This window comes from Vanessa cardui, chromosome 13, assembly GCF_905220365.1.
Source record: "Vanessa cardui chromosome 13, ilVanCard2.1, whole genome shotgun sequence".
Taxonomy (NCBI): Eukaryota; Metazoa; Arthropoda; class Insecta; order Lepidoptera; family Nymphalidae; genus Vanessa; species Vanessa cardui.
The window spans coordinates 7,561,295-7,576,460 of record NC_061135.1 but is presented as its reverse complement, the minus strand read 5'-3'; the positions used below and the strand labels follow the sequence as shown (position 1 = coordinate 7,576,460).

General features: G+C 32.1%; 1 protein-coding gene across 1 annotated transcript; it reads left to right on the top strand.

The window, feature by feature from the left end:
* Positions 1–1,609: 1,609 nt before the first annotated feature.
* Positions 1,610–11,121, top strand: LOC124534606 (dual specificity mitogen-activated protein kinase kinase dSOR1). Its single transcript, XM_047110540.1, has 8 exons — positions 1,610–1,932; positions 2,622–2,791; positions 3,146–3,421; positions 4,349–4,542; positions 5,318–5,482; positions 6,401–6,568; positions 7,439–7,594; positions 8,114–11,121. Exons 1-7 carry the CDS (start codon positions 1,814–1,816, stop codon positions 7,556–7,558), a joined length of 1,212 nt encoding a protein of 403 aa, XP_046966496.1. The 5' UTR covers positions 1,610–1,813; the 3' UTR covers positions 7,559–7,594; positions 8,114–11,121.
* The last annotated feature ends 4,045 nt before the right edge of the window (positions 11,122–15,166 follow it).

Genomic DNA, 15,166 nt, shown 5'->3' with positions numbered 1-15,166 from the left:
GCTATTTGTTGCAAAAAATAAGTAATGTCTATTCTTGTTTTACAGTTCCTAGGTCTTTAAGAAGATCTTTATTCAATTTATTAATTGTTTTTTATAACGAAATAAATAATATTTGTTTTATATTCTATTTAATAATTCTCATTGTACTATTGACTAGACTGCTTACAAGTATATTTTAATATCATCATACTTATAAAATGTGTAAATATAGATATTGGTTAATTTAGATTATTTTAGTGAAATATATATATTAAAATTACATGTAAATAAGCTGTTTTATTGTGTATCACAGATATGAATAGAACATTTATAATAATAAAATCTTTAATATTAGACTTATCGAAAAAAATAACTGAATTAGAATAATCATGACACCATTTTGTTTATGATTTTGTTAGGTGGACGGTTAAATAGACCACCTGATAGTAGCGAATTACGTAGGGCTGCCGTTGAGGATGCAGAATGAAACCGAACGAATTTAACTTATACGTTTATTTAAGTAATTCAATTTAACAATTAATTATTTCTAATTTATAATACGTGACAGTCTGTTCGATGTCAGAACAAAAAGTGAAGTTCTGTAGTCTGAATTACATATTTATAACGAAATCGGTAAATCACTGAATGGTCCCCACGGTATGGTGATTCTTGGTAGCGCTCGGTGTTCGGGAGGTCTTGCGAAACAAAGCAGCGACGCTGGCAACAGGTGGTAGCTTCAAGGAATGCATGGTGTGATTATTTCTCACGGTATGGTAATTCTTGGTAGCGCTCGATGTTCGGGAGGTCTTGCGATTATTTCTTAACAAGCGCATAAACATTATCGCCGTAAAAGGAAATATGACAATATTTATATAATAACAATCATTCCTTACAACACCAATGGACCAACGACCTTAAGAAGTGAGGTGACTGACTAACAAAACCCTTCAAACCAGAACTCAATAATACAAAGTATTGTCTTGGTTGAAGAATATAATTATTATAATGAAAGGGTAGTATCTAGCCAAATAGCCTTGCACAAACTGCTACTATATGTAATATGGAGCATATTTTTTAGACACTCATACCTAAGTGTGTATGAACCTGACAATTTATAGCTTAATTTTTTATCTTTTAAGTTATTAAGGATCATAACAAGTACATTAAGTGTTTAATCCTAGTGCATTTTTTACTTTTAAGGTAATCATTCTATTGTAAATCAGAAAAATGTTAAATACCACTCAAATACTACTAATAATACTTTTTTTACTTGGTTAAATAAGAAATAGAAGAAATATTTGAAAAATATATCAATAAATATCAATCATGCCAAGAGTTTCCATATACTTTTTTTAAATAATATTTAGAATGTAGTTCTCACACATTGTCATTATAAAAATAAACCCTTTATATACTAATAACAGAATTCGACAACTTATATCAGATATCACGTCGCTTATAATAATTTACAACAATAATTATTATTCCACAAAATGTTGTGTTCAAAGTGTACTATGACCCTTAAAACAAAAAATGAATATCTTTGGTCTGGTTAATATTTAAAAGATGAAACACTCAATAAATTGAACGAGCGAATGATATGATAAGAACAACTGACACTGACATTTTGAATGTAAACGTCAAACAATTTCGCACGATTATCCGAGCGAACAAAAACCGTCTGACGAATTTATATTGCATTGGGTGTTAAGTCGAGTTAATGTCTTATTTTACATTTTTTTATTGTGTAAAGTAAATCATTAAGCGCGGTGTTTTTATAGTGTGTAAGACATAAGTTAGCCGCTTAAATGCCTTGATAAAACGGTATTTAAAAATGAACAAAATGTCGAAGAATAAATTAAATCTGACCCTCCCACCGGGGTCTATAGACACAGCTCCTGCTATAACACCATCTAATATGACCCCTCAACTTAAATCCGCAACAGCTTCGGAGTAAGTAAATTCCGTAATTTCGTACGTTATTTATTTTTATGAATTGTTATATTAAAATGTAGTCTAATCATTTTATACATATTTTATTTTTATTGAATATTTTATAAATACTCAGATACATACTTAATAAACTTTAAATTTTTACTTTTTTTTTATCAGTAAATAGATGCAAGACTTTTAAATGCATATAAAGTTAAACAGGTTTCATATCAGTACTTGAGTGATAAAAAACTAAGCAGGATGTTACTTCTTTATCAAACTGAACTCCTTCTTTTGTAATACTTTTATAACTTAATCTATACACCATATTATTTTATTGCAGCATATGTGTATGGTACATGCATATGCTTAGTCAACCTAGGTATATCCCACTCCATAGTTCTTCTATTCCAAAACATAAATACTATACTTATAATAATATAATATACTTTATTGCTATGTTCTTAGAATTCATATATTAGTCAACCAAGCAATAAATCATAAAGATTCTTAGAGTTAGATGCCACCCATTTTTAGAGGATAGGAAAGATTATATAATTATAAAACAATTTGAATACCTTTTCTGGGGAATCATGGAGTAATTTATCTAGTCTATACTATAAAATATGAAGATCTTTTTTTGCCTATAAATAATTGCTCATTGTAATATTTTCATGTATCAAACAATAAATAATCAATTTTGTATTTAGGCGGCAGGGATTAGCAGGAAAGTCGAAAACAAGTATTGAAGCCTTAACTGAGAGGTTAGAGCAAATTGAAATGGATGACACACAACGACGCAGGATAGAGGTATTCCTCTGTCAGAAGGAGAAGATTGGAGAATTGAGTGACGATGACTTTGAAAAGTTAGGAGAATTAGGTACAGTTATGACCATTATGCTACTAAACTATTTATATTTCTTAGTGCAATTGCAGTAGATTTTTAGCCACTGAAAGCAAGTTTAATACTTATACACTGTATGATCTTGACTTTGTATTTGACTGTAGTTCCATTAGACAAAGGTTCTATTTTAAAACTAAATTTTTATTTCTATTAAGATAAATTAAAAACACCAACCCGCATTGGAACTGCGTGGTGGAATATGTTCCAAATCTTCTCAAAGGGAGAGGAGGCCTTTATAGCCCAACTGTGAGAATTTACAGGCTGTTGTTGTTGATGAAGATAAATTTAATATACTTAGCGATTGATGACTAAATTTTTAACATTTTACAGGTCAAGGAAATGGTGGAGTTGTAATGAAGGTTCGTCACAAGTCCACTGGTCTCATAATGGCAAGAAAACTAATACATTTGGAAGTAAAACCAGCGATAAAGAAACAGATAATCAGAGAACTAAAGGTGCTCCATGAGTGTAATTTTGCTCATATAGTGGGATTCTATGGGGCTTTTTACAGTGATGGAGAAATATCAATCTGTATGGAGTACATGGACGGAGGATCTTTGGATTTGATATTGAAAAAGGCTGGCAGAATTCCTGAGTCAATTTTAGGTAAGTAGTAATGTGGTAGTTATTTAATGGAATTATTCATGTTATAATAGAAATTGTATAATTACCTCTACACAAATGTAATAAAATTCTCACAAGGTAGTGAAGTCTGATGCACTTAAAAATATTCACACATAATAATGACCAATGAAACACTACAATAATTTAACAATTTCGTCATAGTACCTTGGTCAGGATTACCTGGATAAAAATCAAAAAGAATAGTAACATATGTTGCCTACATACCATCCTCCTAGTGTTTGAATATCATTGTGAAATATAGGACATCCCATCCTATAGCAATATATTTCACAAAAATTATGTTAGGTAATTAAAGATCTGGTTCAATATTGTGTTATCACTAGTTTCCATTATCAATAATTTGTCGTTACTTAGGGGTCACTTACGATTGATGCTAGAAAGGCTCAATCATATATACGACGTATGGCAGAAAACAAAGAGCGCTATCTGCGTATTTTGTCATTTATCTAAAGCATTTTATTATGTATATCGTAAAACTACTTCAAAGGATCTAAAACATTACGGTATTATTGGTAAAGCTCTGGATCACGTTGTTTCATACTCAGAGCAAAGTATTCACAAGATCTTTTAGAGGAAAACAGTTTTCTGTGTATGTATTAAGATCGATTCCACGAAAATACATTTTGGTCCTTTTTCATTTTTGTTATATTTCAACGCAGGGGAACGCTCCCGTATATGAATTAATAAATAGTACTGAGTCTTGTAGACAATACATTATCACTGATACGAAAAAGCTTTACAAAAAATAGTTTAGCTATAAATCTATAAAGAACAACGCGTAACTTATACTTATATTCACGATCTAGCGATTTGAAAGCATTTTTTTCTGAATCAATAATGTAAACAGTTATGTAGTAACGCACTATAAATAATTTATTAACTTTACAGGAACAATAACATCAGCAGTCCTTAAAGGGTTAAGCTACTTGCGCGATAAGCATGCCATCATGCATCGCGATGTGAAACCGTCCAACATACTCGTGAATAGTAATGGAGAAATAAAGATATGTGATTTTGGTGTCTCCGGACAGCTCATCGACTCTATGGCCAATTCGTTTGTTGGCACTAGGAGTTATATGTCGGTATGTTTTAAGGCTTTATTCAAGTAGGCATAAGAAACCACATGTATCAATTTGTACTTGTATTTGTAACTAACTGTTCCCGCGACTTCGTGCGCGTATGAATTTAATAAAAATAATATTGTTTTATCTTATTATATTAGCTTTCTGCCAGTGAAAGTTTCTTCAAAATCGGTGCAGCCGTGTCGGAGATTAGCCGTCACAAATAGACACTCCATTTTTATTATATGTATCGACTAGTTGTCGCCCATAGCTTTGGGGTTGATCATAGGTGTTGTCTTAAAAAAGTAGCGTATGTCCTTTCTTGGACTCCAAGCTTGCTTTATAAAAAATGTTATCAAATGAGGTTCCTGGTTTGACTGTGACAGCGCAACAGATAAACTGACTTTTGAAGTAGAATATCATAGATTTAACATATAGTATACAAACTATACAGTAAAGTCTCTTGGAAATATTAGTGTTGGAAATAATAGTAGTGTTATTTTTATGTCTCCAAATGCCTTTCATCCCTGACAGTACATGGCACGTATTTTTCGATATTACACTAATACGACGTTTAATTTTAAATTAAGGCTTATTAAAAATGCTTGTTCTTAGTAGAATCTATATTTCGTACCTGTTGTGCCTGCTCCCATGCCTAACTTGCGGGCGAAATCGTGGACGGAAGCTTTTATTAATTAAAAATAACTTTGGTTTAAAATCCTTTGCATGTTCAATAGAAAACTGGGCTATTGCTATATAAAATATGATATATAATTAATATTTGATGATTTTTCAGCCTGAACGTCTCCAAGGCACTCACTACTCGGTGCAGTCGGACATCTGGTCGCTCGGACTGTCTTTGGTGGAGATGGCGATCGGCATGTACCCGATACCACCTCCCGACTCAAAGACCCTGGCCGCCATGTTCGGTGGTCAGAATGAAGACCATTCGCCTGGTCAAGTGAGTTCTAATGATAATCGATAACCATACCAAATATCACGATCAGATCAACATAATGTATCGAGATTAACATTGAGTACATAAAATATAAACAAATATTTATATCGCCATGTGACTCATGTAGCCGACCGCTCAAAATCGGCCAATCAGGAAGAGCTTTCGGCAGTTGACAAATTGACGCGGGACAGATTGTAATCTGACAGTTTCAGTTCGATAGATTACCATATAGCGAAAAATAATTGCAATCATTTCGTGGTTTACAATATTTCAACAGATTACATATCTGCAGATCTGACTCGTCAGATTGTAATCTAACCAATTTTGTAATCTTACGTTGACAATATGTTAATCATTTGTACAAAACATCGACGCGATTTAAAAGACTAGTAATTCCATCTATATAATTATATGAGTAAAAAGACTGACAATAGGCTATTTGAAAATGCGAAAAATAAATTGTGAATTATTGTAATCAGTGTATATAATGAGTTTAAAAATGGTTATTTACTAACGAAACTTGAAAATAATACTTAATTTATTCAATAAATAAAAATGCATTTTTTCAAACGTTTGTCACGTGACACAAAACGCTCCTGATTGGCCGGGCCTATGATGAAGTCATTTTGTTGTAAACCTTGCTTTTCTACTATACGAACCACAGATCAAAATACAGCAAAGTCACGTCACCAACCCCATTGCAGCGCCATATTGTCAAAGTAGCGTTTTCGCGCGTTATTTAAATATAGAATTTTTAATATGATATTTTTCGGCAAATATGTCCTAGAAATAAAAAAAATCAACTTTTACTGGGTTCCTTAACCTCTACTAAATAATATATAATGGATTTTAAAAAGCAGTCAAATAGCCTATTGACATAAATTATACAAACTATTTTAAACAAGAATATTATTTTTCTAGGCTCCAAATTCACCTCGCCCAATGGCAATATTCGAACTACTCGACTATATAGTTAACGAACCGCCTCCCGAACTGCCTCCCGGACTCTTCTCTGACGAGTTCAAGGATTTCGTGGACCGCTGCCTTAAGAAGAACCCGGACGAAAGAGCCGATCTTAAGACACTTATGGTAAGACTTTTCATAATATAAACAGTTAATATAGAGAAGATATGTATTAAACAGCGAACACTATGCTTTACCCAACCGAAATTTATAAAACTTTAAGAACACAATAGTTAACGCCCCCTCTTACATCTTATACAGGGATCCTTAAAAAATTGAATCATCTGAGTAACCAGATTGAAAAGTATAATTTAATGTTGTCTTAAATTTTCGCGATTACATATTGAAATAAAACTCGTGACCACGAACGCTGTAAAGTGCTCGAAACGTCGGGATGTTAAAAATAATTAATATACGCGATTCGAATCCGTTATAACTAGTTTTATTTCAAGTATAATTTAAGTTAGCGAAAAGTTAAATTGTAATAAGTTTTTTACATTCCTTATAATAGAAATATGATTGATTGAAAATTGCAACTTCCACATTTTTCAAATTTCACACCCTAAATGCTGATGATTACCGTGATAAAAACTAATCGGGAAGACCCCAAACTATCTCCATAACAAATTACATACTTCTAAATCGTTTTAAAAGTGGTATAATTGTGACGAGGCAACATAAGAGTTACTTGCTCATTTATAATATTAGTAGGATTAGAATGATTAAGAATCGTGAATAGAATAATATTTTTTTGATAACAGCTGAAGTGGAAGTAGCTGAAGGACCATTGTAGCCTGTGTACTGACTTTAATAGCTCTGTAATCATCAATACTCTGTAATATTTAAAATCAATGATAAGGACTTAAATTGTATAATCTAAATTGGATATTCTAACAGTTTAACTCATTGACGACGACGTTCTTGAATAAAGTTTAGTTTAATTTTAATTAAGAAAATATGTTAGATAATTTTAACTTTATATGCTGTTGTTTCCAGAACCACGAGTGGATCCGCCAGGCAGACGCGGAGAAGGCTGACATAGCAGGCTGGGTGTGCAAGACCATGGACCTCATGCCCTCAACGCCCAACTCCAATGTGTCTCCTTTTTCTTCATAAGCTGCAAGAAGTGCATACTTTCATCAGCGAAAAAGGGTGAACTATACTTAGATTTTATATAGACAACTAATGAGAGATATTTTACGACCAACATTATTTACTAACTCAGGGGTGTTTAGGAACTAAGAACGGTTCATGAAAGGATCTGATGAGCTTGGATAAATCAGCTCAAGATAATATTCCTATTATGACATTTCGATTTCGCATAGTGATCATAAACATATATAGAATATATTTTAATGATATAGGTTGGTGGACGAGCATAGGGCCACCCAATGGTAATTAGTCACCACCGTCCATAGACAATGGTGCTGTAAGAAATATTAACCATTGCTTACATCATCAATACGCCACCGACATTGAGAACTAAGATGTTATGGCTCTTGTTCCTGTAGTAAAACTGGCTTACTCACTCTTTAAACCAGAACACAACAATATTAAGTACTGTTTTTTGGTGATTGAATAGTACCTACCCAAGCAGGCTTACACAAAGCTCTACTACTGAGAATAATCGTATATCATAACTTTGGCTTAATATAAATTTGTCAATTGCAGGTCAAAACATTTCCCAAGATAGAGCAGGCGAGACAATCAGTGAGGACGCTGGCGCAGAGGAATAGCGCGAGACCACGTGACCGGAACAGTATGTCAACTCTAGCCATTACCCACCTTACCCGACACCGTAGAGACGTGACTACACCGAATCGAGATGATTTATTATTATATGTGTTATACTTTCCATTCGTATGACTTCGAATTTGGTAGGGTTATCTTGAAGATGTCCTGCTAACTCTCCCAAAGATCGACGTTTTCTGTATTTGTATGATGAAAATTTTGTGTGAAAATTTGAATATGTGTTTTCAATTTGTGTCATTGTGTACCAACTGTCATTGGTTGTATGTACTTTGACGATATAATTTATGTATAACTTTGTTCAAGTAGTCGTATATGTTTTTGTTCACGTCTCTATTATCGTAATTCCTATAGAAAATCAATAATTACCCATTGGAAAAATTGCGATTAAACTATAAAAAGTGAAAATACAGATTTAGCTGTTGGCTAATTAAGGTGTTTTGTAGTTATACAGAGATTACACAGGGTTCGATATGTAATCTGTGGGCACATTGACGCATCAAAGTTTCCGTATCATATACGAGATATATGATATCACGAAACATCATTACGATGTGTGTGACAGTGTCTGAGATGGGTGTGACAAAACATAGTGCATTCGGGGATGAACTAATCGAGGGGTTTTGAAAAGTACTAATCGATTAATGGTCAAGTAGAGTTGATTTCACTAGTCGCAAGTCGAAAAAAAATGTTAGTAGTGTTTTGACATATTTTTCTTTGCTGAAAGTGCGTAATTCATGTCAGCTGATACTTGTTATTTAAATAGTTTAAAGATGCCATCCGCATCAGAGCGTTGGAATACTCAAATGGCTGCGTTCACGCGCAGGCATGGGAGCGTTCCAAGGCTCGACAAAAAAAAAATATATCATCTAGTAACCTGTAAAATAGAAAACATTTTTAGAATACACGAAAAAAAATATAAAAAACAAAAAATAAAATTTGTAGATATCGGTTTTTATTCTATATTTGACGTGATGCACTTATCCGTTTGGTTTGTTTTGTTAATCGCTTTGTTTTAGTGAACCCGCCTTTTACCTTACAGCACTTAGATTAGGCATACGCTACAGCATAGATGGCGCTGAACGGAATTTATAGGAGTACGTTATTCATAGTCCTATCTATTTTGTGAAATCTTAGCGCTTCCATACCATTGTCGTGGTTTATAATATTGCACCTTATTCCCCGCACGTTTAGGACGTTTTTCGCTTGGTGGTCGCTATTTTTTGCCCGGTCTTCCTGTTTAGAGCATTTGTAGTTTTCTTGTGATAATTTACGTATATGCATGCTAGTTTGTGAAGTGTTTTGGCTTTTCACTAAGCATTTAATTATTTTGACGCTACAACTGTACTGTGTAACATAATTTGTAAGTTTAAGTGATTAGTTTTATTTTATTGACTATGTATGAGGTATGATTACGTTTATATTATATAATGTTTTGTGAACTATTTATTAATCATGTCGGTTGATCTCCATCAATACAGTTTTGTATCACCTCAATCATTTATCATTATTTGAAGTTTCCTTACATATATATTATTAAATCATTTCTTTTATTCAATAATGTGTTAAAAACACTTGAAAAGTTTTAATGATTAAAATCATTTTTTCAAATTATTAATTACACAAATTGTGATTAACTTAATATGTATTATGATCACAAGTAATATTTGTATAATTTATACATTTTCGGCCTTTGTTGTTTTAGCCTTTAACTTAGGTTATATTTTTAATGATTAAAGTTATAAGTACTATGAAATCGCTTTTGTATCGCATTTATAAAAATAATGAGCGAAATAGTAAATGTTTCGATAATAGTCAGAAATAATGTTAATTATTTAATAAATGGTTCTTATGGTAATGAATTTTTTAGAAAATTCTATATTAATGTGATGTAACGTTTATTATCGAAATTATAACTTATATTTTTCATAAATATTTAGGTTAATATTCAGAAGACTTTGAATACCATTTGGTAATAGATGATTTAAATAATTCATATTGTTTTAGGAGTATATAGGTTTTTTTTATAAGTAGAAATTTCGTTTTGGATATAAATTTATGTCGTTGTTTATGCGAGCCGTGGATTATTTTGATATTTTCATATAAAATATATACATATGTATATTTGATGCGGTGTTAGGCTTAAATAATATTTAACGTGTATATTATGCTATCCATAGATACCAAAGCTATATAATATATAGTTACGAGATACAAATTGATTTGACCTCTAGCCTATTATTGTCATTGTTTAAAAGAATTCCCGTAAGAGTTTTGACTTCTTTTTATCCTTAATCACGTTTAATCTACTACCAAGTTTAAAAGAAATCTTATTTTGTCATTTTTTATATTCTGTACGTACTATACTTACTCCATTAAAGTAAAAAAATCGTTTTCATTAATTAACCTATCTCTGATACAAAATATACTACTTGTCTGCTTGTCCTAATTCTTAAAAACAGGTCATATATGTAATCTATTTGAAAATAGAATGTTTATCGATATTACAGTTATGTTATTGACAATACTTGGTAATATTACTTTCTGTAATAGAACCAAGTATGTTGCCAGTTTTATTAATTCCAGACAATTGTTTTTAATATCAAACACCAACGATTCTTAAAATATTTTACATATAGAACATTTTATTTTATTTTTATTTATAAACTGTGAATACACAACTTATTCATGTAATGTTAATTAACCTTGTATTATTTTGATCACGTTCATGGCCTAGCTTATGCTATACAAGTTATACTATTATAAATTATTGTACTGCGAAATGTTCTAATTTTTCTATTAAAATTGTATAGGATCAACAGATCTATCTTATATCATTGGTCGTCGATTCTTGTTAAATTTATGAAAACATTTTAAAATTTGAACTTTATAATTCGAAATTTGAACTGTATTATTTTTAATTAGCTTCTTTATTAGGTTAGTTCTGTATAAATAAATGTTAATCGAAAAGAAAAATAATGTTTTATTATGTTTCCCTATCATACGAATAGGTTAAAAGTTTATATACATGTTATATCCCGTTGTGCTTAATGAAATTTTGGACATTCTATAATTCGTTGTGTAAATATTTTGTTAATAAGTATAAATAAAAATACAACAAAGTGTCGGCTTATAAAAATGTTGCCATATTATGTTGAACTATATATATATATAGTTATATATATATAGTTATATATATATAGTTATATAGTATAGACAGTTTTTTAGTCTGTAGTAAGCCAAAGCCTCTTTCTTAGTGATCTTGAAAATAGTTCATACATGTTAAAACGTGTACAGTCTTCCTTTGAATTCAAATATTTGAAATCGCCATAGTCCAATTACTTCGATTATCTCGGGACATATCTTTGGCTCTGTAATATGTATGTCCGTTTAACTGTCTAGCTCCAATAACAACCTGTAAAATTCCCACTGCTGGGTTAATGCTTCCTCTCGTTTTGAGGAGAAGGTTTAAAATATTTTCGTTTCAATGCGGTTTGGTGGAATACAGATGTGGCAGAATTTCTATGAAATTAGACACACGAAAATTCCTCACGATGTTTTCCTTGACCGCCGAGCACTACATAAGTTAGGAACACAAATTGAGCAATTGAATGTTCAGTGGTGCCTTGATTTAAATCCGCAATCATCGGTTAAGATGCGCGCGTTCTAACCACTGGGCCATCTCGGCTCACAAACTCCAAAACTTGCCTGTTGCCCTAATTGTCGACCCTTTTTTTTCTCGCTGGAAAAACGCATTACGCGCTTCCTCCATGAAATAGGGGGGTATGTGAGGCTCGCCGGTGCCCAGGACACCTAGTGCGCCCCGGCACACCGGGGTACACTCACTAAAAAGCCAGCGGTACCCTCTCCGTCTTTTCAGAGGGCGCCACAGGATCGTTATCGCATACTACTGTGAAATGTTGTCGTCCCTAGTTGTGTGTTAATCTGGCAAATCAAATCAAAAAAGATTTCTGCTCAATCATTTGGAAAACTTTCTGATTCTAGGATATCCGGTTGCCATTGCATTGCACTCAAGACACTATGTGCGCGTCTGTGGTTATAACTGGCGTTTACCTAGTTCTGTGACTGGCACAAGTATTCTTATTAATCATCTCGATTATCTTCACAGCATGTGGATTATCTTCAATTAAACATGAAAGCGATTCCTCGACGGTTATTTTACATTTAAGATTATGTTTTATGTGACTGACAGGAAGATAAGAAGTCGCCTCAAATTATTGTTAAGTAATTGTATATATGTACGAAAATGTACATAGAATTATATGACTTACCTAATACTTTTATTTCACTGTATAACTAAGCGCTGCTGTCGTATCGAGCCGTAGTACCTAATCTATTAATTTTCATTAATTTTTTTTAATTTGAATACCATTTAGACTCGTAATTCTCGATTTAAAATTTGACAGTGCACAGTTTACGGCATGTAGATCGCTTTGCTTTTGCTTTGACGGCGAGGTCAGCGTCATCATAGGTATCTGTACAAGGGAAGCTGTGGATAAAGAGTAGAATTTTATCATCTTAGAATCCAAATTTACACTGTTATACCCATATGAAACCTCCTTATATACACATTGCATATATAGGTATATCCTAGATAGTCTTACAGTAGCTCGCTAGCATAACGTCGGTATTGCTAAAGAGTATTTGCTAAGTAGATGATCAGACAAATTATTTCGGTTGCAAAGAATCTTCTTTATTATATAAATTAATTTAGTCTATTTAATTAACGTTGTAGTCTAATTCGTCAAAATCGTCTAAAAATTAAAATACTAAATCAATTGATCATTCTTTGAGTTTTGGTTTTTGTTAGACCCTTATAATGCTTGCAGATTTTTTGCTGCCATTTTTATTGTTGACATTATTTTTGTTTAATTGGATAGATGGCAAACGAGGAAGAAACTCATCTGGAGGAAAGTGACTATCACTGCCCATGGACAATTGCAACACCAGAGGATTTGCCGACCTTTGCAAAATACAATATAATAGGAATACATAAAATATAAGTTCTTCTCTGTAAAGTTTCGAAGTAGTCTCGGTTTGGAAAAGCCGCTGGTTCTCGCGGCAGTAAATTCTTTCAAACTCGCGATGTTAAGGATTTCCAGACATTGAGATAGTAAGGATGAAATTAGAAATTCATGCGCGACGTCCAAATGTAAAATATAGCGGCTGAGATTAATTAGTATGGTATTTGGGAGTTAAGTTTACTTAGTTTTAAAACAGTAGGAAAGCTTCATGTGTTGAGAGATTTATTTAATATTACAATTGTTTTGTAAGAAGCTGTTTGTCCGACGACCTATTTAAAAGTTCCAAGATTTCTCAATAAGTTAAGAAGTTTACAGCTAACTCAGCCACGAACTTCGACATTAGGAGGCCTATTGAAATGACTTGAGTAGGGTTCATTAGCTATTATTCAAAACGTCTTTGTTGTAGTATTGCCTCGAATTTTCTGAGTCGTTATAAATTTTCCAGAATACAAAGGTGCTTGGAAGAGAAGCCTAATGATGAACCACTCTTAAATGTACCAAAATGTTTTCGATCGTTCGAATTTCTGAAAAGATTTGGAATAAACCGATTTATTTAACTATGTTTCATATAGTACTATAAATAGACATAAGTGTACTCTTTACAATGGCCACAACTCCTTGCTTTAATTTTAAATGGAACAATGTTACCCAATAGAGCTACTTTTTTTTTAAATCGGACTTAATGGAAAAATCAAAGCGATCTAGCCTCGTTCTTAGTTAGGTACATTAGAGTCTTTAATTTCCTGTACGGTGTTATATAGACATCTTTAAACTATAAAGGAACATTAAAAAGTTAATACATCGAACGGTATCATGTCGGAAAAACATAGTAGTAACGTAGTTTTTATATTTTATGGAACCATGTGTCCAATCAACGCCCCATAAAATGGTTATCTAAAAACTGTCTAGTTACATTGGAAGCAGGTGCACTATCTTGTTTAAATCCAATAGATATTTTTACTTCGTTTAATGGAATAATTTCGTCTAATCCGTGAATGTATTCAATTATTACTTTTCACTATATACCTAATTTTGTTTATTAAGTAACATCAGTAGAATAAAGAAAATAACTAGTTTGATATATTATTATTTTAAGAGGATTAGTTCGTGATACAACACTTATGTATGCTTAATTTTTTTTTCTTATTTTCGTTATCATGATTCAAGATTATACTTTAATTGTTAAAATAATCGATACATAAATTTTGTCATAGTCCATGAATAAAAATCTTATTCGCTTGTCTTTATAGACTAGACAGAAGAAGCGTGAACAACCTAATAATTATATTATCATGAATTAATTACTTTTTATTTCAATAAGTAAGCTATGATTTATTTACTTGTATCGATAACTTTTAAAAAATTAAATAATAACATTATTATAATTTGACTTTATCTCGGTATTTGTTAACTTGCTGAAAACTGTGGCCCCCACTAACGTGGAGGCCCCAGGGCAGTTGCCCCGGTTGCCCTGCCCTAAATACGGCCCTGATTTTCTTATACGTATTTGGGTACACTCCAGATACCTACATATACCCAATAATTCGGTGTGAAAACTCATGACCATTTCATACCATAATCTGGCGATTTGAATGTTGTGTAGAGTATCCATTCTGTATGATGTTGAAATCGGAAAACTTATTCTGAGGCCATATATTGAAGTCAAACAAAAAAGTAAATCAATTTTGAATACATCTGACACACAGTCAATGAGTTAATCAGACAGCACGATCTCTCTGCTTGTCACGTCCTCTTTATAATTCAAAAAACAATAACTGTTTCGGGCAATTTAAGCCATTTCAAAGTTTTTCTTGTTATGATCAAGTTATTGAATTAATGTAATTAATCATATCACCATTAGGCATAACTGTTAGTCTCTTAAATATATACTTACTCTTGATGACATAGTAATAAAAATAAATATTTGTAT